General features: G+C 38.1%; 2 protein-coding genes and 1 long non-coding RNA gene across 4 annotated transcripts; 1 reads left to right on the top strand and 2 right to left on the bottom strand.

Annotated features, from left to right (window-relative positions):
• Window positions 1–15,889: 15,889 nt before the first annotated feature.
• LOC147566145 (uncharacterized) lies at window positions 15,890–20,173 on the top strand. 2 transcript variants are annotated; one of them, XM_086652626.1, is made up of 6 exons: window positions 15,890–16,357; window positions 16,543–16,638; window positions 16,752–16,970; window positions 17,807–17,903; window positions 18,042–18,104; window positions 18,214–20,173. In XM_086652626.1, the coding sequence occupies exons 1-6, from the start codon at window positions 16,133–16,135 to the stop codon at window positions 18,405–18,407; spliced, it is 894 nt and encodes a 297-aa protein (XP_086508752.1). In that variant the 5' UTR covers window positions 15,890–16,132; the 3' UTR covers window positions 18,408–20,173. The 2 variants fall into 2 exon arrangements, with proteins under 2 accessions (XP_086508752.1, XP_086508753.1); XM_086652627.1 differs by having other exon boundaries at window positions 16,027–16,357; window positions 16,536–16,638.
• On the bottom strand, window positions 20,130–21,366 carry LOC147566144 (putative calcium-binding protein CML46). Its single transcript, XM_086652628.1, has one exon. It carries the CDS (start codon window positions 20,838–20,840, stop codon window positions 20,250–20,252), a length of 591 nt encoding a protein of 196 aa, XP_086508754.1. The 5' UTR covers window positions 20,841–21,366; the 3' UTR covers window positions 20,130–20,249.
• Window positions 21,367–21,955: 589 nt separating this feature from the next.
• LOC147566143 (uncharacterized) lies at window positions 21,956–23,758 on the bottom strand. Its single transcript, XR_015230368.1, has 2 exons — window positions 23,278–23,758; window positions 21,956–22,660 (listed from the first exon to the last, which is right to left on the bottom strand). It is a non-coding gene; the product is annotated as an uncharacterized LOC147566143 (long non-coding RNA).
• Between the last annotated feature and the right edge of the window lie 473 nt (window positions 23,759–24,231).

Genomic DNA, 24,231 nt, shown 5'->3' with positions numbered 1-24,231 from the left:
GGGTGCCCATAAAATCTCTACATCTTTCTTTCTTATTCTTTTTCTTTGTGGGCTTTTGGCTTGTCTTTGGGCTTGACTTGACTTCAAATTAGAAACAAAGGAGAGTGCCTTCAAATAAAGACCTTGGCTTCTTTCTTTCATATCTTTTCCGTCCGAACTCGGAATTGACTTCCGTTTTCACCGTCGGACTCATCATTGCCTCCATTTGTAATTTGATTTGCTTGAAGTCATTTTCTTTCATTTTCGGCACATGAAATGATAGTGACAATTCGTTCCCTTTATTCCGATTTTCATGTCTATCTCCAAAATAGGTACCTAACATGAAAAACACATAAAATATTATTGATAACACTCGAAAAGGAATAATTAGTCTAAGTTAGGCTCTCCAAATGTGACATTTTAGTGTCACATCAAGATCCCCAAACTTAAACTTTGCTAGTCCTCGAGCAAATAAAACAAAATAAAAGCCTAACTCACTTTCGGAGGCATCCCGGTTGCATTTAGCGTATGCAACAAGCCTTTAAACCCTTAGGTTACCCCTAAGGGACGAGTTTTGTCTCGTGAGGGTTTCCAGTGAATACACCCACAAAGTTCTAGATTCCAAGGGACAAAAGAGTTCAACTATCGATGCAAATAAGGTGATGATCAACAAGTGAGAGACTAAAGTATGTCAAACATATGAATCAAACCAATAAATACAAACGCATGCTAAGAATCTCCTCACTAATAGTTTTATACTCAAATGTAAGTATCCCATCGTCATGAGTATCATCCAAGGTTAAAGTAACAAAACCTTGTTTCCTATCATAGCACATTTCGCCTCGACTTTGGCCTCACGGTCATACGCTCTTAAACATGAAATCACTCAAAAACGAATCATGATGGTTTACTCTCATGTGTGAGTATGGAATGAAGTAAACTCAACACATACAAAATTAAATGAGGATAACAAGTTATAAAACGAAATGATCTCTTAGGAATGGAAATAACCACTAACAAAATGGGGAAGCTCACTCACTCTTCTCACCCACACTACCCTCTAATAATGTCTCCTAAAGGTCAACGGATACAAGTGATGGAATGGAAGATGATGAAATTCCGAGAATGTCGACGCCTTCAATGATAAAAGAACACTCAAACAACCTTTAAACTTGACTTCTTGCATTGAATACTTTATTTTCATAACACTTACACAAACACAAAATAACACATAAACAAACTTTCTTTCTTTCTTTCTTTCTTTTTTCTTCTCTTTCTTTTCACTTTTCTCTTTTTTTTTCGTTTTTTTTTCCTTTTTTCACTTTTTCACTTTCTTTCCCTTTCTTTTCTTTTTTACACACATACCTAAACACCAAAACAAAAATACAAACTAGTATTCTCAACAAATCACTTTTAGTTTCACACTTTGCTTTCACATTCTTTCTTCTTTACTTTTCATGCCTTCATTCTCGGGAGTAGTATGATGAATGGATGGTGGAGTATCCGTTTCCCTAAAGTTGACACTATTATCGGGTTTCATGGACTACAAGAGTAAAGTTTATTCGCTATCCTGATGTCACTCCTAGTGGCTAAGGAAGTTGAGCTCATGAGATCGTCTAAGCTCTATTGAAAGTTGCGAAGTTGAGTAGCTCTTCATTCTACTCGGAGTTAGCGCGGAAGAGTACACTCAAAGGCAATAAAAAGGCTCAGATATCTCACATGGGTTTAAGTCTCCACTAATGACTATTTTAGGTCACTTAGAAGTGTTCCTTCTTCCTTAAGATGATACTCATATGATAAAACACCAACACCAAAGGACTCAACATTCATGAAAAGACTAAGAGCATGCATAAGATTTATCGAGAAAGACACTCATGCATCAACATACTTAAGAATACCACTAGAATCATACCAAATCTACCCAATTTTTTTTAAATTTGGTCAATTTGTTGAACCCTCTTGCCTTTTGAAATCTAAGGTCATGATGTCATGCGACCAAAAAGTCGTATCCCCATCCCCAAACTTAAAACAACATTGTCCTCAATGTTCTAAGCATATACTCACTAAAAGATAAGAGGTACAATAAGTTAAAGAGAAGAGTGGAAGGATATTACCATAGCCGGCGGAGATAGAAATTTATACTACCAAGACTTGTGTATTCGAGTTCCAAGTTGATGATAAGCCCATCGCCATCCCCAAACTTGGAACGAACCACGTCCCAAAAGTATACAAAGTGAGAAACACTCCTAACACATCAATATAAAACATAAGAATGAAGCATAAGCATGGCAACATAAAATTGACCACTCACGCAGGATCACTCGATTGCATCGAACCATGCAATTAGTCATTGATTCTCTTGCTTTCACAAGAGCACGAGTTAGGTCTCGTGGAGGGTTTTCAGAGATGATACCCACAAACATCAAACCCATCTCAATAGACCAACCAATCATATAACAAAAGACGAAATATTTGGAGGTCTACCCATACGAAAGTTTTAACTGGTAAGAACCGTCTCACAACAATGTAATGGTATGGGTTTATACGTGAGACGGCAAAAAATAAGAGGTAATCCCCAAACTTGGATGATGACAAGGCAACAAAGTTTGATAAAATAACAGAGGGGGCATGTATTTCACCAAAATGATCTACAAAGGTCTCAGGAATCAAACTAGTCATGTTGTTATGGTCCTCCTGAGCATTAATAGTATTGTCCCTTTGAACTACCGGTGCAAGCATATATATATCACAGGTAGGCAATATTTGTTGAGAGAATGAGGGTTTAGGTCTATCAACTGGTTTAGACTCAGATTTCGACTGAAAAACCTCGTTATGCCCACCACCATTCTCAAAAATCGTACGATCCTCGGGTATGTCCACCGTCATGGGAGTCTCTAAGTTAATCATTTCATCACTTTCGAGAATGGAGTTGGACTTAACATTAGCACCAGGTGTATTACCCTCACCTGTACCCTTAGGATTTGTTGGAGTTTGGGGTTGTGAAACCCCTTTCTCGATGTCTTTCAATTTTGCTTCCATCTCTTTAAGGGCGTGCAAGGTGTTTTGGCTAATCTGAGTTTCTACCTCATAAAATGATTTTGAAACATCTTCAAGAGTCCTCTCATGATGAGATGCATTAGTGAAACCAACTAAGGGCTCTTGAAGATTCTCATAATCATTTGTAAAGGCATCACTCCTTGAACCTACGGGCTTCATATACGTGTCTATGACATTTGTGCATCCTAATGAGACATCTCGACAAAGAGAAATAGGAGGGCATTCACCCGTTAGGTGTTCTCGACTTGCACAAATGCTACAAACACTATCAATCACTAAATCACCATCATGCATATCTGTAAATTCTTTTCGAGGCACGTTGAAAATTTTATCATGTACTTCCCCATTTTCCTTGAAAAAGCATATGCCTCCTTTTGAGTAATGGTCTCCTTCGGCTATATCTTCGTCACTCTTAACGGGTGTGTCCCAATCTTGGGCCTTGTCCGCTAAGAGGTCGAAATACTCCCAAGCCTCATTAGGACTTTTACTCATAAACTCTCCGTTGCACATAACTTCCACGAAGTGTTTCATTTTGGAAGTCAAGCCATCGTAAAAGAATCCGATGACCCTCCATGTTTCGTAGTTATGATGTGGACATGCGAGGAGGAGGTCTTTAAATCTCTCCCAACACCTAAAGAAGGTCTCCTCTTTGTTTTGCTCAAAGTTCATAATTTCTCTTCTTAAGGTGGTGGTTCGATGAGCGGGAAAGAACTTTTTCAAAAACACCCTAGTCATCTCATCCCAACTTCTTATAGTCCTAGGCCTTAAAGAATGAAACCATATCTTCGACTTTTCTTTTAATGAAAACGGAAATAATTTGAGCTTAGCGATTCCCTCAAGTTCTCCATTGATTGGGAGTATCGAGCAAATCTCATCGAACTCTCTCAAATGAAAATATGGATCTTCATTCTCTAAGCCTCGAAATATAGGAAGTAATGGAATAATCTCAGGGTCTATGTCTAAATTACACACATTACTCGGAAATATGATGCATGAAGGTATGCTAGCCATATTAGGTTCAAGGTAGTCCCTAAGACTTCTAAGCGGTCGATGAACCTCATACCCATCATTCCAACTATCATTCCCATTAACATCCATTGGAGCACAATTAAAAAATGCAAGCAATCACAAGTGTTCAATTCGACTACAACTATCAATAATAGACAAGATGCAAATGCACTTAAGCTGCTCAAATAGGTAAAGGTTAGGGAACGATACTAGAGGTGGCGTTTGTTACCACAATTGGATCCTCTTCCCTTTTCTTGTCTCTACCTTTTTATCCCCAAACTTGTTTGCTTTCGTCCTTTAAAGCTCCTTGGATGAGTACCTCAAAGAAAACAAGAATTAAAAAGAAACTAAAAAAACAAAGAAAATAAACGTCCAAGTAAGCAAATAACACTAAACTAATGAACAAAACACGTAAACGATATCTAAACTACTAAACCTATCCCCGGCAGCGGCGCCAAAAACTTGATGCACCCGAAAAGGTTGCACACCCAAGCGGAGGTATCAAATAGTAATCCGGCAAAGCCGGGATCGATCCAAGGATAGGAATGTAGTTTGGATATCGAATGGTCTTATTCGTCGGTTCAGATATCAAAGGCTTACTTAGACAAAAGCGAAAGTAAATGAAGATAATGAAAGGTTTTTTTAACGAATAAGCACTAAGGGAATAAAGGAAGTAAAACAAACTAAAATATCAATGTGAGAGGGCGAGAGAGATTCGAGAGAGGAGTTGAAGGAACAAGAGTAGGGAGGCAACAAATAAGTGAGAGAAGTGTCGAGGTCCGGGAATCCGTTGTGGTGAACCTACAACTATTTAAGGTCCAATCAAATATATTGATACAAATCTAGTCTCGATTCGTACGGTGGATGTTCATAAGCACTACGTATGTCCGGAGATGATACTTAGTCAAATAAACTTCCCAAACAATTAACACCGAATCATCGAAAATGTCGTCTAGCCGCCTAACTATGTGAAGTGCATGACAAGACGTATGAAATTTGGATCTAGACTACGATCGATATCGATCACCTTGCCTAATCGATTAACTATGCGAAGTACTTGATAAGACACATGAAAAACAATTGAAACAAGTAATCAAAATAAGAGAACATCAATTTATTATCAAAACATTAAATCATCACATAGATAATCACAAATTCATCACATTTCATCTCATATAATCGACACACTAAAGTTAGCTAACATGGTGATAAGTAATAAATGAAAAGAAGATGATGAGAAATCTTCCTTTTCCAATGTGGTTCAAGGCTAGGTTCTTCGGAAAATTTGAGTAGTTAAGGTGCATCCGATCTCCCCTTAGCAAAAATCTGGATTCCCTATATCAATGTCCATCATCTTCCCCATTTATCACAAACCACCATTAAACCCTAACTCAAGCTTTCTCTCTCTAAAAATCTTCAACCAAAATCGAATCAAACAACATGGGTAGCTAGCCAAGATGATGGGGAGTAAAAGCCCTATGTTTTCCGACCAAGAAAATGACCGGAAAACCATGAAAACTCCGGCCAAAGAAGGTGAAAATCCGGCCAAGACAAGATCCGTCCAAGATACACTGTCCGAGCCAAACGCAGCTGTCCCTTGCTATAAGCTTGTGTCCCGTGCGCGTCCTTGGGTCATCCCGAGCCTTGGAGCTTAGCACGAGCTGCTCCAAGGAAAATCCCGAGCTATTGTTCTTGTGCGCGTCCTTCCCGTGCCGGAACAGCTGCTGTTCGTGCTTAGCTGCTGTGCGCGTCCCCAGCCGAAGCTCTCTTGCTGCTACCCGAGCTGGTGATGAAGCTTTCCCGAGCTGGAGCAGCAGCTACCCGTGCTCATGCTGCTGGTCTGTTGCTCCGGCCTCTTGTATGGTGTCGGCCAACTTGGATCCACGTAATACCCCGGTAAGAGCTTCCGTAACTCTCCCTTCGTCATCATCACCCATCGGGCTGGCTTGTGATCTCAATACGCATCGAATAGTAAATCTCACCCAAACAATGATACGCTTAGAATATATCATGACTACCCAGACGACTATAAGAGTATCATCGCTTAATCGAGCCATATACCCACGGCGATTCAATTATCTCGTCTTAAGGCGTGCCCTATTTCCGGACAGATCTGACGCTTCCTCGCAAGGTAACTCAATGACCATTCGAAGAGTACCCAAACATATGCATGAACCTATAATAATATTAAATGATCTGATAGGCTCCCAAAGCTACAAGAACAGAGCCATCCTAAAGATCCCATCCACCCAAAGGAGAAGAACGTTCTTGTCTCTCAAGGTAGGGTAAACCATGTTTAAAGCCAAGCTTTTATAAGTGTCCACTTTCAGGGATTAAGTATTTTCTTATTAAGAAAACTCAGGTAAACACCCACTTTCAGTTCGGTGAAAATATTATAAGTATCAACCACAAGTCATTACAGAATTCAAACCACACTCACTAGTGGCTTAACAGAATAAATAAAGAAACATGGCACTGGTCAGTCCCCTAATCACTCCAAGGGTCGGAATACCCCAACTCCCAATCTCTCTCAGACCCCATTCCGGGTAAACAAGAATGGTCGTTACCAAACGGCTGGCCACACGCACTGAGTGTAACCCTTACATGAATTCATGGCTAATCCATAACAGAAATTTAAACAAGGGGACCAACCAATGCCCGTCGTCAAACAATCAATACACGTAACACAAATCAAGCGATTCCGCCTTCATGTTATACACGCAGCTTAAGCGATTCCGCCACCACGTGTTTACAATTCACACAAAACGATCACACAGATCAAGCGATTCCGCCTCCATGTGATTATTTTTCAGAAAAACCAATTTGTTTTGAAAAGAGAAACATCCATAACATAGAGCACACCACTTACATACGTATCATACCATATCATATCATAAATTGAACTAGAGAACTATCAAAAGAAGAAAAATGACTATATATATAATGGTGAAACGAGGAATACCCGTGCTCCAAGTAAGATTCGTAGGATCCTACCTCTTCTTGTACTTCCAACGGTGCTCCTGACTAAGCTCCACTTCTCTCGAGCTCCCTATTGCAGTTCATTAGTCCTACTGAAATATGAAAGGGCAAAACGGTCATTTGACAGTTACATAACTGTCAAGAGTCCTCTTGCCGAGCACGAATGCATAAAATGAATGAAACTATACTAGAAATGTCCTATCGGCTCTAAAGAGATCACTGAGACGTCCTATCGAATAACTGAAATACAAACAAATCAACCAACCAACTTCCCACAAACTTTATTTTATATTTTCGATATCTCATAAGCTGAAAAATTATATAACGAACCAAATACTATGAATCTTAAACTATCAAATCATAAAATTAACCTAATGTTACGAATCCATAACTCAACCTATCCATTTATGTTAAAGACGACAAAATTCGGGTAACCATCTATATTCCAATTCATTTTCAAAATTATTCCAAATATGAAATTCGAGCACTAAAATAATTCGGCACCACCCCGTCTATATTTGGACACCCCGAAATAGCCTACAAACTCCTAAACATGTTTCTGAACACAAAGCATTCGAACAAATTGAATAATAATCGTCTAAATAGCTCCAAATTTTGATCCCAAATGAAATTAGTATAACCATACAGTTATCGATATAACCATCAATAAAACCATCAAATTTGGACGAAACTAAAAATTTTTAACCGCTAAATATGTAGACCAAGTCGAACAGAGTTACCTGGAAGAAATTTCATTAAATTCCGACAAAAACTCGCGAAGAAATCGACGACTGAAATTTCGGAATCCTTAGCAGCCAAAAACTCATTCGGTTTCTCCACTTTCCTGTTTTGCAAATAAGGCTAACAAGGAATGAAAATGGTTTGATATGAGATGGGTTTGATGGAAGCTACGTGGGGAGGTGAGGTGGGGTTTGGTATATTTAAAAAGAACAAATACTGCCATATGTCTAGCTATGAAGTGGCCATGATATAGAATTAATTCTAAGTCCCTCTATTCATATACAACCAATAAGTAAGTCCTTTCATATTCATATCCTGATAATTCAACCCTAATTAATCACTTTATAACCCTCACTTTAAGTCTTTCTTTTCTTTTCCTCCTACAACAAATCATGAACAAATTCTTAACCCTTAAAATTTGATTACGAATAAAATTGCCGAATACGGAATAATAGCTAAGCAATATACGTTCTTCACCCGTCACCAGTCAAAATGCGTGTTTTCTCGAGATCTAACCGATGAGCTATCTGAATCAACTAAAATAAGCATCTAAAGTCAAATCCAAAATAAACCACTAGTTCTGCTCGACGCTCTAACTCATTCGATTTTCCGACTTGAAGGTCGGGGCGCTACACTGTTCCTGATGGGGCAGAACGTAATCTGTGACCTTGTCCAAGCAAGGTCGGGTTGGTTCCTAACAAAGTAGGATTTGATCTGTGACCTTGTCAAAGAAAGGTCGGGTTTGTGCCTAACGAAGTAGGGCTTAATCTACAATGAGAATATGTTATCAAATTCACAAAGTAGTTGATAGGTATGTGTACCTTAGCGGCCCTCTTTGGGTCCTTTCGCCGAGACTTTCTGCAAGTATTCTACATTCTTTGATTGAGGTAAGACGTGTCCTCCAACTGAGACTTTCAGTTTCTTCTTCGAGTTCGTCGGGTTGAACTATTTCATCCTTTGAATCTACCATAGACAGTTTCAAAGCAGTCATCTAGACTTTCAAGAGTTGTTAATTCACTATTAGCTAACAATAGGAAGACCATTGTATTTACTCGGTTCATATTATGCAAAGTTAGCATGGCAAATATTCAGATATACTTTTCAGTTCACGTGATAGCAGTATGGATTGTATGATATATAAATACTCAATCATTTAAAGTAAATCTGATTTATTCCAAGTATCTTCCAAACTCGGGCAGTGTATGTTCATGCAGTATAACCAAATTTGTGTATGACTCGTTTTGAGTACAAGTACTCTTTTGATTTTTTGGCAGACGTTATACTAACAATATAATATGCAACCTGTTTTAGCTTATAGTAGCAGGCAGTTGTCCATTCATGCTTGTGGTTTACACCGTTCAAGTTTCCTTTCAAGCATTTTATCGATGTATTCATATGCCTAGGTTCGTTCATACTTGTCAATGTTTTCAATGCAGCAGCATATATATGCATATACACCCTCCTTAGTTTAATTTTTAGTGAAAGTAATGAACTAATTATCAAACTAGAGAAGTATAACCAATATGAGTAAGAGTTACTCCCTGTTTTTCATGTCCTTGCTCCGTCACTTTTGACATGAGACCTTTGTCTGAAGAGTTTTGCAATGACTGAGGAGTTCAGTCTTGCCTTTCGTCGAAGTTATTCGTCTTTTTTTGTTTAGAGTGTCCTGCATAACACCATTCTAAAAGGAAATAAGTTAAAGAACTTTATATTCTATCTTAAGAGAATCTTGATCCTGGGCGATTTCCGTTAAAGGAAATCATAGAGGTCCTCTTGTTTATATTCAATACCGTTATTCGGTAATGAAAATTGTTTCTCTAATCCAAGCCTATGAGTTTCGAGTCGAGCCAGGCATTGAATTGGCTTTCGCCAATTGGTAACATTATAGTATAAAATAATTCAAATATTTATACTTGATTGAGCAAGAAAAGTGTGCATCATCTCAATTTTTAGGGCCTCTAAGTGGTTTTACCCAAATTGGGTTAATTCATGCGTTGGTGATATTAAAGCTAGCCGTCTCTGCTTGTGTTCTGCTCCTTTGTCGTTTAAACCGACCACGTGGTAGCGTTTTGCCGTTTCGACAATAATTTAGTTTAAAGATATTGATCTCTTCTAGGCGTTATGTCGGACATGTGTCGATCAGATCCAAGACCTGAGTGTTTGAAAAAATATCACGAACCAAGTAATGTGTTTAACTATTATGAGGAATAAGAAGCTTCCCTGGTTGTTGTTGTTGTTTTAATCATCTTTCAGTTTGAGGTGATAGATTAGTTATTCTTCTAATTCTGTAACACCTGTCCGTTCTAAATACCGAACTTGAAAATTAATAGGTTAGTCTCCCAAAATAATAGCCGCAGTGATATAATCGTTTTCATATTTTGGCATAACTCCATTGATGGTACTATTCGGATCTGAATGTCGTTTAATAGGTCACTAAAACTGTAAGGTGCTGTTTGTTTTTTTTATTGAGTCTGAATCTGAATTGGCTGAATCTGAAAAATCTGAATCTGAAAATATTGAATCTAAAAAATTAAAATAAATTTTTTTTTCCATCTGAATTGATAAGTCTGGAATTCGAAAGTGACTTTTATACCCTTATCTATAATATAAAACTCATTTATCCTCTCCCAAACTCAAAACCCTAGCAGCCTCTCTCCCAAACTCAAAACCCTAGCAACTTATATCTCTCTCAAACTCAAAACCCTAACATCATATCATCTTCTCTCAAACCCTAGCAACCATTATTTCTCAATCACTATACAGACTATAATTCTCCATCACATTACAACCATTATTTGAAGGTCCAGTAATGGTGTTTGTTGTTGTTTGTGGAATCATCCAGAATGTTCCACTCGGAAAACTTAATGGGAGAATTGTTGCTCCGCCACTAAAAGCCCACATGGAACCACCACTCTTTCCACCGCCACCGCCGTCGTCGTCGCTAGCAACCATAGTAGCAGGAGTAGTCTCAATTGGGGCTAAACTGGAAGAAAGTGAAACCCCACTACCAGATTCATTGATCTCACCAGAAGTAGGTCGTTTCCTCTTGTTCTTCTTGGTATTTTCACCATTTCCGCTACCACCTATGCCGGTACCACCACTGACTTTGTTAGTTGTCGGGTATTCTTTGGAGTTTTCAAGGTGCCATCGACGGACATAGCAATAGCAGGAACCGTATCAGGTCGTTTCCGTGCGATTTAGTGGTGGTGCGATTTAGTGGTGGTGGTTTTGGTGGCGGCGGTGGTGGTGGTGGCAGAGAAGGGAAAAAGATGGATATAGTTATGAATTCTAAAATTTAATAGGGGTATATTTGTCTTTTGCAATTTTTCAGATCTTGGGTTCAATTTCAGACTTCTTTTGAAGTCTGAAATGTCTGGTCATTAATTCAGCTAATTCAGACTTTTATTCAATTCAAACGAAAATTCGGATTTTGCTAAATACAAAAACAAACATCCAAAATCTGAATTGGATTACAATTCAGATTTCAGATCTGAAAATTATAAAAAACAAACAACACCTAAGTGAATTTTAACTAATAGCTGAAACAATATTTCCTATGTCGCCAAACTCCATTTGGGTTTCGCGAATTGATAACCTAGGCATTGGTTAACTTGTGAAGGTTTCATAGTGACCAAGAATCAATTTTTAATTTCTCTATCCCGCTTAGGACTTTTGGTCATCTTTAAGAAGATGGTCGAGAGGTTAACATGCCTCTAGGGGTGTTCATTTAGTATCCAAACTGACCGATCCAAACAGATTTCAACGGTTTGGATACCGATCCAATAGTATTCCGGATTGGTTCGGATGTTAAAATGGCAAAACCGAGTGGTTTGGATCGGTTTATGGATTTGGTTGACGGATAACCGAACAAACCAAACCAAACCATGTATTGTTATTATATATATAAATATAAATGATAGGAATGATGAACGGTTGAGATTTAATAGTTAAGTTAGTTCCATGTTTGTTAATATCGTAACTTAATGCATGTGTAACAGAAGTAAATGGCGTGGAGAGTTGTAGCTTAATTCAATAGTTAAGTTAGTTCCGCGTTTTTAAGTCGAAAGTGCGAAATTTTATATATGGTAAAATATCACAGGTGGTTCGGTTATCCAACCGATCCAAACCGTTCATGCATAGTTCGGATCGGTAACCGAACCAAACCATGAACGGATTGGTTCGGATTTAGATTTGAAAAAACCGAACCCTTCGGTTTGGACTTTGGATTGGCCGAAAAAGTCGGTTATCCAACCGATGTTCACCCCTACATGTCTCCACGGATCAACTAAAGAGTTGGAACAAGCAATTCATAAAAGGAAATATCAATGATTGGTTTATGGCATGTGGGTGAGCACATTTGTAGCATGAATTGATATGCATCACTTGCCAACACTCATCACCACCATCCATATATAAAACAGTCAGCATGAATTGATATGCATCACTTGCCAACACTCATCACCACCATCCATATATAAAACAGTCAGTAGGGTGCCTATGTTACCGATGCCTTACCCCTCAGTTTTCAACCCAAGCCGAGTTGTTAGCTCGGTCACCATAACCTCGTCATCATAACCTTTATCAATGACAAATTTTACAGTACCTCGAGTAATCTTTTTTAGCGACTCTAGGTACGATTCTTTGATCCTAATGAGGATTATAAGATTTGTTCGTAAAAGTTACGAGTTTTGGTCGAGATTGACCCATGTTTAGTTCGTCGTCACAGAATTCTAAGAAATAATAAAATAAATCGTAATGATAGTAAGATAACTTCCCTTTCCGTCAGATCGAGAGACCTTTGCGATTGTCGAAGAAACGGTGGCGGTATAGTTGTTCCCCCTTCGTCAGAGTTGCCTTTTAGCAAAAATTAGTTCCCCAATAGTTGTTGTTGACGTTTTCCCTTTCATAGAATACCAGGTGCCTTTAACGACTCCCATCATCTTCTTCAAACTACTCAAGAAACCTTGAGAGCTCCTGAAATTTTCGATTTCTTTGACGTAGTTGATTTCGTGAACGAAATTGATGAACTTGATTCAAGAAGTTGAATCGAATGTGATTCAAGAAGCTGAATCGATAAAGATTTTGCTGGAGATATGCCCTTCTTCTAGCGCCAAATGCTTATGTCAAAAAATGGTTTTCCGTTATATCAGCATGAAAAGGGAGTTGATGCATGACAACCTTCGTTATGATCGAATACTCCGTCTAGATGGTCGATATTCCTTTGATTCCCGCTCCTTCTCTTAGAAACCTGGGGAGAAAACATGCAAAAAGAAAGAAAAAGACTCCGACGCTCAAGACAGTCAGATTGCTCTTTGCAGTAAAAGAATGAGTATTGATCGGTCCTTTTGGGTGTGGAGTCTGCTAGACTTGTTTCGCTTACCTTGAAGAAGGTGATAAGAGGCCATTTTGTATGCCAAATTAGGGTTTCCCTTTGTAGTAATCTTGGCTTCTAGGATAAATAGAAATATCCTAAGTTCAAGGATATTTCGTAGATATCCTACCAAGGTGAAAGATCTTTAAGGAGATATTTCCTCCCTTACGACTTTTGAAGCACAAGCTTGCTTAAACACTTCCAGATCTGTAACCGACTAAGATCTTATAGGGAGATTTCGGGATTGAGTCGGTAAGCCTGCAACACTTTCCTGCCTCCCCAGTTTAGGGCGTGGGACAGAGGCTTAGCTTACAAAGACCCCCCCCCCCTCATTCCTTTAGAGATTCCAGGGCTGATCTGTCTGTGCTGGGGGCAAAACAAGGCTGGTTCCTCTAGCCGATCTCTCAGTTAGGGGAGGATTCAATGGATCTTAAAGGATTCAGCGGTCCTGCTGCCTTAAGCCGGGTTGACCCGGTGGACTTCAGGTCTGATCTTGACTCTGAACATTTTATGCATCATCAATATCCATGCACCAACTTGAGGGTGAGTGTTGAGATTCTTTCCTATTTTGAAATATTCCATGTAACATATTTCCTATATTGAGATATTAGAAAATATTAGATGTTAGAAACTATGAGATATTAGAAACTATTAGATATTAACAACTAGTAAATTAGAATCTAGTAGTATTCAAAATCTATAAATAGAGTCTTGTATTTCTTTTAAAAAACTATTAGATATTAACAACTAGTAAATTAGAATCTAGTAGTATTCAAAATCTATAAATAGAGTCTTGTATTTCTTTTAAAAACCATCAAGGAAGAAACTGAGTTCTTTGATCACTCTGAACTTTTTTGTACCTCCAAACAAAAAGATTATTAGCTCACCCTATAAAAGTGTCACTTATAAGCAAAAGTTGTCGCTAATTAAACACATTGTTTTCTTAATTAAGAATAGTTACTCTAGATTCAAAGCCTTATCATATGTAAACTAATTACTTCTGATAATTAGTTGATTTTGACCCCTATATTGCAGATATTATTTTTACCCTATGTTTGATAGGCTTTTATCTTACTAGAAGAGAAATATTTTGAGTTATTTCATTTGGGTTAATTCTGTGAAATTATCCTCGGGGGTCAAAATGAAATTATTTCTTAAAAAGGGTTAAAGGCATAAAAGCCACATCACCTCTTTCTTTCTCCTCCACTTCACCTTATCTCTCCTCCATCACACCACCTCCTCTCCACCTCACCAATCTTCTCCGGTGAATGGTCGCCGACCAGAATAAAAAATTTAGGTCGGTCACCTTTAACCTAAAAAAAAAAAAAAAAATTCTTTTCTCTCTCTTCTTCTTCATTTCTATCTCTTCCTCTTTTTCTTCTTCCACTCACTTCTCTTTCTTTACTCTCTCTCTTTACCACACTCTCTCTCTACCTACTATCCGGCGAAGGGGATCCTCCTCTTTGCCGGGTCTGATTTTCAGACCTTCGTCTGGATCTGGAACTCTAGGCGAAGGTATACAGACCTATACTTTTGTCTGGAGTTTAGATTCGTCTAGATCTGGAACTCCAGATCCAAAAGAAGGCCTGGAAACCAGAAGTCCGGCGGAGGGGATCCTTTCCTTCATCGGACAATAAGTAGAGAGAGGGAGAGTGGTAAACAGATAGAGTAAAGAAAGAGAAGTGAGAGGAAGAATAAGAGGAAGAGAGAGAAAAGAAATAGAAGTGGGAGGAAGAAGAAGATGAAGAGGAAGAGAGAGAAAGGAGAAGAAGAAGAAGAAGAAGAAGAAGAAGAAGAAGAGAAAGAAGTTTTTTTTTTTTTATGTTTGAAGATCGTCGAAAAATTCGTCGGTCGACGACTTTCATTGGAGAAGATGATGAGATGGACATATGACATGAATGTGAGATGTTATGAATTGATGAAGTGGGGGAAATAAGAGGAGGTGAGGTGGCCTTGTGTTTTTACAAAAAAATTTATAATTAATTTCATTTTGGCCCCCAAGGGTGTTTCCCGAAGAAGTTGAAATCTTTTTTACTTTTGGGGGCCAAATCGAACTGTCAGACACTTATGGGGGCTAAAATAGTGAGTTGGTCACAAATTGGAGGCTAAAACGGAATTAACCCTTTTTTGTTTAGTTTAGGTCATTGACTAGCTATATGATCCATAACACTGATTTTGTCGAATCAATAAGTGGCGGTTTGACTAAATCGTCGACCAAAGCCAAAATCGAACATTCGGCCAGCCGACGTGGTTCGCCCCGGTTTGGTTCGGCTCGACTCGGTTGCATTCAGTTGATCGGTTTAAAATTTGGAGAAAATGCTAAAGTAATGTTATTAAATTCATTGCATAAGGATTAACTTACTTATTCTTGATTAATTATTATTAATTTAGGATAACAAAGATAACCCAGAACTTAATACCAAAGTTTAGTGTCTCTCACTCTATACCCTCTATATATAATATTTTATTATGATAAAACCCTCAGGATTTGGTTGGTTCGGCTAGGGTGGTCTCTATAAACCAAAGCCAAAGCCAAACCAAACCGGTTTGGGTTGCTCGGTTTTCCAGTCGAACTGAGTCGAACATTGACCGGTTTGTTCGACTCGGTTAGCCCAAAAACTAATCAGTTCGGTTCGACTTGGTTTGATACGGTCGATTTGATTTTTGCTCAACCCTAGTTCTAAAGACTAACTACGAAGACCCACCACGAAAATATCTCCAATATTTAGATCAAGGGAAGTTCTATAGGCTCCCGTTCTTGTTAAAAGGGGACCTCCTTGTGAATTCTGTACGAGTCCACCAAAATCCACTCTAGCAGCCTGTCTTTGTGATTTCGATAGATTTGTACCGTATTCAAATGGAGCCTTTTAACAAGAATGGAAGGCCCCTATAAAACTTAGTTACATCAATAAAACCGATTTTGGTTGGCAAATCTCTCTCATTATATGGTGAGAGAGAGAGTCCATAATCTATACCCAGAAAACCTGACCAGTTTAAATGATTCTTCTTAATTCAATTTCAGTTCACCAGAACGCTGTTTTAACATCAAAATCCCTATCTTCTCCAAAACACATTATCTCGAAACAATTGAAGAAGAAGAACAACTCCAATGAATTCAACAATTTCTGCTCATGTGGAAGAAGACATTTCATCGGATTATCAGCAACATCTCTCCTTCCAATTCTCCCCTCAAATTCACTGGATTTTCTCTCGGATTCAAAGGTACCCTCAACTCAAAAAACACCCTACTTAACTTGAAACAAATTCTTGGAAATGGGTATTTAATCTCTGTTCTAGAATTCCAGGTAATGAAGTTAATTTGCAGTAAACCAGCTCCGAGAACCCATCAGTAGAAAACCCTAAATTTGTTTTGGAAGATATTATATTCATATGGTTATAGTAAACAGGAGATGCTGAATAGGGTTCACCCACCAAGGCCAGATTGGTATGAAGAATTTTTCGCATTTGCCATGGAGAATAGCATGTTATCCTATGAAAAAGAGGTTAGAAAAGTTCAATTTTATTACCTGAATTTGATCTGAATTGAACAATACAAACATGATCACTATGTTTTTCTAGGGTTTATGGTTATAAGAAAACAGAATATGGATTGCAGATTGCAGGTTATAAAGATAAACTCTTTAGTAATTTGAGAGGAAATTGTAAAGAAGTACTAGAGCTTGGAATTGGGACTGGACCTAATCTCAAATATTATGGTGGTGATGCTGGTATACGTGTTATTGGTGTCGATCCTAATAGAAAGATGGAGAAATACGCTAAAGCAGCAGCTGTTGAAGCTGGCTTACCATTAACTCATTTTTATTTTAAACAAGCGGTATGTTTGCAGCTCAAATGCGTTTTCTTGTGGATAATCCCCAATTCTATGTTAAGAAATTGAGAAAAATTTGAATGGCATGTCAATTTCGATTTAGTATTTTGAGTTCCTAAGGTATGTTTCTTAGGAACCTGTCATATTGTGGGGTCTTATAATCAAGCTGGAAGTGGAGTGATGGACTCCGATGTCACTGATTTTCATTCCGACTCTTAGGCGTGTGTAACTTACTTGGTAGGGTTGTCTTCCTAACTTCATGCAAGGCAAAAGATTACTGGGCATTTTTTGGAATAGGAGTACATTACTAACACGAATGAGTTAGACCATGGCATTCAACTCCCGTGTATCTAAAGTGATTAGGCAGGGAAAGGATTCAAAGTTTCAAACCTAAAATCTTCAGATCGTGGCCGTGCTGAGTCTGAGAATTCCTTTACCTACTTGTTTCCCCAAGTCCTGGGCTTTGGTTGCTTGTTAGCTTTGAGCTCTGCTCTTCTTCTTGCTAGAGTTTCGTGCATGACCGAAGCAGCCCTCCCCCCGTGTTCTTCGGTGGAACTTGAAGTAAAGTTGTGGGCTTTATGTGGAGTTTACTGGCTCATGCACTTCAATTCTTGTCTTGATCTAAGGAGTTAAGTAGCGTTGGGGTTTTAGGATACATATCTTCCACCAAGAGATAAACGATGTATCAAAGATATATTGCATATCATCAATAGGCAATATATATCCAAGATATATTGCGTATTATCAGCAGGCAATGCACAATATATCGCCAGTTTATTGCCCTCGATATCGGATACTCTGGCGTAAGATTATGTAAATGTTAAGTATAATACCTTATGCAGGTTGGGGAAGCTTTGCCAATTAGTGATGCGTCCATGGATGCAGTAGTTGGAACACTGGTGTTATGTTCTGTCAAAGATGCTAAAAGAACCCTAAAAGGTTTTGTTCTTAAAACATTTATCTCCGTTGTTTTTAATTAGAAGGATATATGTCGTATCTTTGCCTACGACGCCTTGTATCCCAACTTCAAGCTGTTAAATGACCATTTTACCGTTGTTAATTGTTATCACTTATCAGAGGTGAAGAGAGTGCTGAAACCTGGAGGTTTATACGTATTCATAGAACATGTAGCAGCACAAGGTAATTCTTATCGATATTAACTCATTGATGAAGCAATTTAAACTTGTAACATGTAAATATGTAATTTTAGTTGAATTCAAGTGGAATTCATTTTTTCTGTTTTCTGCAGATGGAACAACCCTCAGGTTTATACAAAATGTTGCTGATCCATTACAACAGATAGTTGCTGATGGATGTCATCTAACCAAAGATACTGGTACGTATATTTCTGAAGCTGGGTTCTCAGGTGTCAACCTTAAAGTTGTTTCTCTCTCGACTTCCTCTCTCATAAACCCCCATGTATACGGTACCGCTTTCAAGTGACTATAATATAATGTTAGTCATTGTCTTAAGTATCTCTACGAATACTGTAACTTTAACGCATTTGAATGTATTCAAACTCATCAAAAATCTGACGCGAGTTCTGAATTGACTTGAACTAGATTTCAGAATGTTCTTTTTTCTGATTCATAATGTTTGACTCGTCTGAATGACTGTTTTGGGTTGATTTTGGGTTCATATGAGTCCGACTATTCAGATCTTGACGAGTCAGATTCAACCAACGAGAAGAAAAACACCACCCTAGAAACCTATGTTTTATGCCATTGTTGAGGAAACTAATCGAAGAAACCTTGCCCTTCAAGGATTTTTGAAGGTGGTGGCCATTTATCTGCATTCTTTCTTCATTCACTTCTAACTGCTTGATCTACAAACCAATGGTCTGCAAATACAGATTCCAGTTTCAGATGGAAGACTTACTCGTCAATGCTGCACCTATTAACAATTCTTTCTAGAGGCATATCATCTCGACTTTTAAATCATAATGAGATTGAGGTAAATGTTGTGTCAATTGTGAAGCCTCCTGTAGTTCCTTGCGTTGAAACCGGAGCCAATTTTAGATCCACTTCTATGTTTGCCTCTAGGCCGGAACAGAGTTCAATGTGCCTAGGAGACTCATGCCGATCTCATAACAATCTCTCCGGTTAGAGTTGAGCTCAAGTGGCAGAGCTTGTCTAGGTCTAACTCTCTGATACCTCTAACGAGGGCTTGCTCGAGTGTGTCTGAGGCTTTGCACGTGTCATCTAGGTCACGCTGTTGACTTTTTGACTAGTAAAAGCTGACAAATATTTGGCTTAGCAGTTACATCATTTTGTTAGCATACTTTGATGTTGTGTTAGTGGTTGGACCATCTCTAAAAGAAATCAAGAACTTGAAGGCTCAATTGACAGGTGAATTTTCCATGAAATATCTCAGTGAAGTTCGACAAAATCTTGACATGAGAATGAGCAAGGATAAGTCTAGGGGTACAGTTATGCTCAGTCAAGTTGAATAGATTAAAGGGTTTTGAAGAGGTTTAATATGGAAGCTGCCAAACACGTCGCATGCCACATGGGCGTTCCTTCAAGCTTTCAAAGTTGTCTTATGTCAGATGTGGAGAAAAGAATTTATGGCAGGTGTGTCGCATGCATCAACCATTGTGAGTGTTATGTCCGCTATGGTGTGCTCAAGATCTGATATTGCCCATGCAGTGGGAGTAGTGAGCAGGTTTTCTAGCAATCCTAGTAATCAACACTGGTAGGCGGTGAAGTTGATTCTCAGGTACTTGAAAGGCTCCAGTGATGTACTTTTTTGTTATGGACAGGGAAATTGTGTTTTAAGCTGATATCTAGATGCAAACTTCGCAGATGACCTTGATAAAAGGCGAAGTACGACTAGGTATGTTTGTACCTTGGGATCGATTGCAGTGAGTTGGAAATCACGGTTACAGAAATTAGTGACATCGTCAACAACTGAAGCAGAGTATGTCATAGTGACAAAAAAGTAAGGAACTGATATGGTTGAAAGGTTTATTCGCAGAGTTGAGGTGTCAGAGAGAGAAAAGTATTTGGTACAGTGATAGTCAGAATTTTATCATGCCTAGAACTTAGCCTATCATGCAAACACAACACATATAGATATTCGTTACCATTTTATTCGGTCACCTCGATACTTTTTATTTTTGTTCTCTTTGAGGAATAGTAAAAACCTATTATCTATTACCCAAAGTAAGTAAGAACACAATTTAGATATGAATTCTTATTGTCACAGAAGTCTCTCTCACTCTCTCAATTGATACTGATTATGTTATTTCTGTTAAGGTATTTACTATACAGTAGAATTAAATCATCAAAACCATTTCTCCATAAATTTTACAAACTCACTAAAACCTATCCTTCCATCTCCATTCTGAGAAAAAACCTTTATCATCTTTTCACAATCCATAACACCATATCTCTCCCTGAACCCTAAATTACATAAGACACTCTGCAACTCTCTTGCACATATAAACCCATCTCTATTTTGATCAAACACATCAAAAGCTTCCTTCACCTCCATTAAACTTGGTTCATCTTCTTCGAACAAGTTCGTAAAATCCTCTGAACCCAGTCTTTCATTAAGCTCATTCCCATCAACTACAGAGTACTGACTGCTAAACATTCCTAAATTTTTCACTACTATCTCGAAATCTCTGTTCAATAATTTTACATCACTCTCTATCTCATTATATAACTCTGAATTCTGGATTTCTTTACTAGGATGAGCTCTTGGCTTGTTCAGATTGAAGTTTAGTTGATATTGCAGAAACCTTTGTGCATTTATGCGAAGTTTTTCAAACTTTGTATAGGAAATTTGGATAAACCAGTAGATAATTCCATGAAACAAAAAGAACCCAAGAAGTGAAATTAGTGAGAGTGAATGTGATGAAGATTTCTCCATTGTTACTGAAGAATAATAAGGATTAGAGGAATAGTGAAGGCCAGGAGTTTTTGGGTGCCATTTGAGAGAGCATAGATGGTGTTATATATATATATGTATTAGAGGATTTGGTAGTGTTGGTTAGGAGACAATCATGAAATTCCTGCAACAATTTAATATGGAAAGGAAGGTGGTGGAAGACAATATCACAGCAAGAAATGTTCATACCTCTTTAGTTGTCCTGAGGAAAGTTCTCTTGAAGTGCTTGACATATAGGTAGAGAGAAAAAAGAGGTGGATAGAGAGAGAAAGAGAGAGAGAGAGATAGAGACAGAGCTGGTTGGCTTGCTATATTTTAGAGATAGAAAATAGATTTGGAAGTTTCTTTGAAACTAGTAACAAGGAAGACTTGAGAATGGGTAAAGCTTGTCTTGCTTGTCTTTGGTTGCTTCAACTCTCAAAGGTCTTTTCTCTCTTTTGGGTATTTAACCCTTATTTACACCATATTTTCTTTGTCCCTTCCATCAATCCATGGTTCATGAAAATGACTGTATGTTATTAGTTCTTGTCAAATGACATTTACTTTGAATAGATTTTTTGGTGAAAATTTACTTTGAATAGATAGTTGTTGAATTGTTTATTCTTTTTTAATTTTGGACCGGTAGGAAAGTTTACGCGAAAAATAAACAATAGGTAAACTAGTTTCAGACTAGTTGAAGAAAAATGTAATATAAGGAATGGATCTACAAAATGAACTAGTTCAAAGGCACATTAGACATAAAAAAAAAAGTAATATATTAGTCTATTTTGTTTGTAACACTAGTATTATAATAAGACGGATTTTTCCCCCAAATGGTCTCTTAGTTTACGACTAGCTCTCCTCTTGGCCCCTAATTTATTGAAAACACCTGTATGGTCCCATTTATTTTATTCCGTCACAAGTCCGTTCTTCCCAGCAGCCAAACATGTAATGCTAATGCGGAAGAGTAATTTTAGATTACAAAATCTAACAATAACGAGCGTGGGATGGAAAAGAACAAAAAAGTGACGTATGGGTATTTCTAATAAATTAGGGGCTAGACGGATAGCTGGTCATAAACTAGAGGGGCATTCGAAAAATAACTCTTAAGTAACTGCTTATTTTTTTATTTTTTTCTGCGAACAAACACAAAATCAAGGAAAAAGTATTCCAACCATTGCATCTCTTAGAGGAGTAGGAAGGTAAAAATAAAGGTTTGGACCACAGCTAGTCAGACAGATACCAAAGGAAACAAAATAACAAAAAAGCCACTGTTTTGGGGAAAGAAGCAAAGTTTCCGGAGCAACAAGTTTTGGGTGGAAACAATTTTTTTCTGTTTCCTCCAAACACTACCCACTTCTTATGTCTTCTTCCACCATCTTCCTTCTTACCAACATCAACTCCGACGACCATTATTTCCGGCGACAACAACTCCGACCATCCATCTCCCTCTCTTTTATCTTCTCTCTCTTTTCTCTCTCTTTCCTCTCTTTTTTTTCTCAAATATCCGACGAAGGGGAGTCCCTTTCGTCGAAACCCTCGTCTGGAAAACCAGACGAAGGAGTTCTTCCTTCGTCTCGTTTTCTAGACGAAGGGTTCCGGCGAAGGGACCATTCCCTTCGCCGGAACTTAGAGAGAGAGGGAGAAGAGAGATGCAGAGAAGGGAGAGAGAAGAAAGAGAGGAGAGAGAGAGAGGAGAGAGACCGTCGGCCGAAAGTTGGCCGGAGAAGAGAGAGTTGAGAGATAAGGTGCGTTTGGATCGTATTTTTTTGTTTCCCACCGCGTTCCTCGGAAATTTTTTTTGCTTTCCCCAAAGCGGTGGCCTAAGAAAAAGTTAAAACGTGAGAATAGAAGTTTGAGACCATGCTACTAATCAAACTTATCAGGTAGGTGCACATAGGTATCAAATTAGCAGGAAATTTTATAGGCACTCGCTATTTGACTATAGGCACCTCAGACCGTCTTTTGAGCCCATTAGGTCTGCCTACAGAATGCCCAAGTAGGAATGTTATGGAGCTAACTTAGCTTGAGGCATTTGCTATCTTAAGACTTAAAGGAGGTCAGCAGTTCAAACCCTTGCAAACACACTTCCACTATGGTGTAGAAGAAGCACTTACTGCTAGTTTCACCCCAAGTGCCTGTTTCTGGCTTAGATGTCTAACCTAGATTCTGTCACCCATAAAAAAATGCACCCTTTCGTATAGGAAAATCAACCTAATACAGACTAGATGTCATACAATCGGGTTTCATGTACCTTCATATTATTACGTGTATGTGTGGCTCTTCTTGAATTCTCATCCTCGACGACAATATTCACTATGAACAGAAACTCTGTTGTTGTCTTATTCAATGATCAAGAAGGGAGATTTTCAGGCAGTCCACTTCAGCAATTTTGGATTAGATTTTTCATATATTTATGAACCGAATTGGGTTTATTTACCTATGAAGCGAATATCTTGAATTGATAGCAAATGCAGCGAGGCGAACCACTGTATGAATGAATGATGGATTTCAGACGCTTTATGGGTCTATGATTGATCCATTTTTTTCTTCTTTGTGGAGCTTAGTGTTGCGCCTATGCCGTTTCTTTTCCTTTTTCCTTCCTGTCTGCAGCTATCTCCTTCTATGGGGTCCGGAGGCCCATTTTATTTCTTTCCCATTCTTTAACATATTCATTGACTTTTCCAATATATATATATAGAGAAGGCTCTCTTCCAAACGTAATGTCATGAAGTTATTTTTTTCGCCCGAAATTTAGATTTTCTTAACTTCCAAATAGAAAAATCTTGATTATCTTAAGCTACAAACCTTTTAAGATAATAGTTTTTTCTTGTGCCCTTCAATTTAACATCTCTAGCTCCAAAACATAGAAAATGGAGAAAAAGGGGTCCCTCTCTAACTTTTAATCCACAAAAGTGCTAATAAATTTTGAACTTTCTTTTTTGAACTTTTTTATGTGGCTTACTATACTTAAACCACTAACAAAAAAGTTAGGAATGTTGTTGACTTGTTCCCATTATCTTTAAATTTTTTCTTTTTCTTTATTACTTTTTGAAAAAAAGTACATTATCTTTTAATTGTTCTTCAATTGAAATGTTCTCAAAGTGGGTAGGTAAAAGTCTTCTTCATTAACATTATATCTCACAAGACATTTACTTATAACAAATTATTTTTGTCCATAAGTTTGTGAAGGACATTGAGTTGGGCTGTGAGAATTCATTATTTTCTTTTCGTATCCAGAAAACAAATTTCCACCTTATTTTATATATATATATAACTCCACTTCAGTCGGATAAATGTCCGTCTAGCAACCACACAGCAGAGTTCGAGTCTTGGGTTTTTAGAGCGAGTCCAACTTGGGGCTGGAGCCCCTCCCCCCAGGTCCAACACCAGC

This window comes from Eschscholzia californica, unplaced genomic scaffold (genome assembly GCF_041429995.1).
Source record: "Eschscholzia californica isolate CP2 unplaced genomic scaffold, dmEscCali1.0.p SCAF_1, whole genome shotgun sequence".
Taxonomy (NCBI): domain Eukaryota; kingdom Viridiplantae; phylum Streptophyta; class Magnoliopsida; order Ranunculales; family Papaveraceae; genus Eschscholzia; species Eschscholzia californica.
Note: the sequence above shows the minus strand (reverse complement) of the source record. Positions and strands in the feature narration are given on the sequence as shown.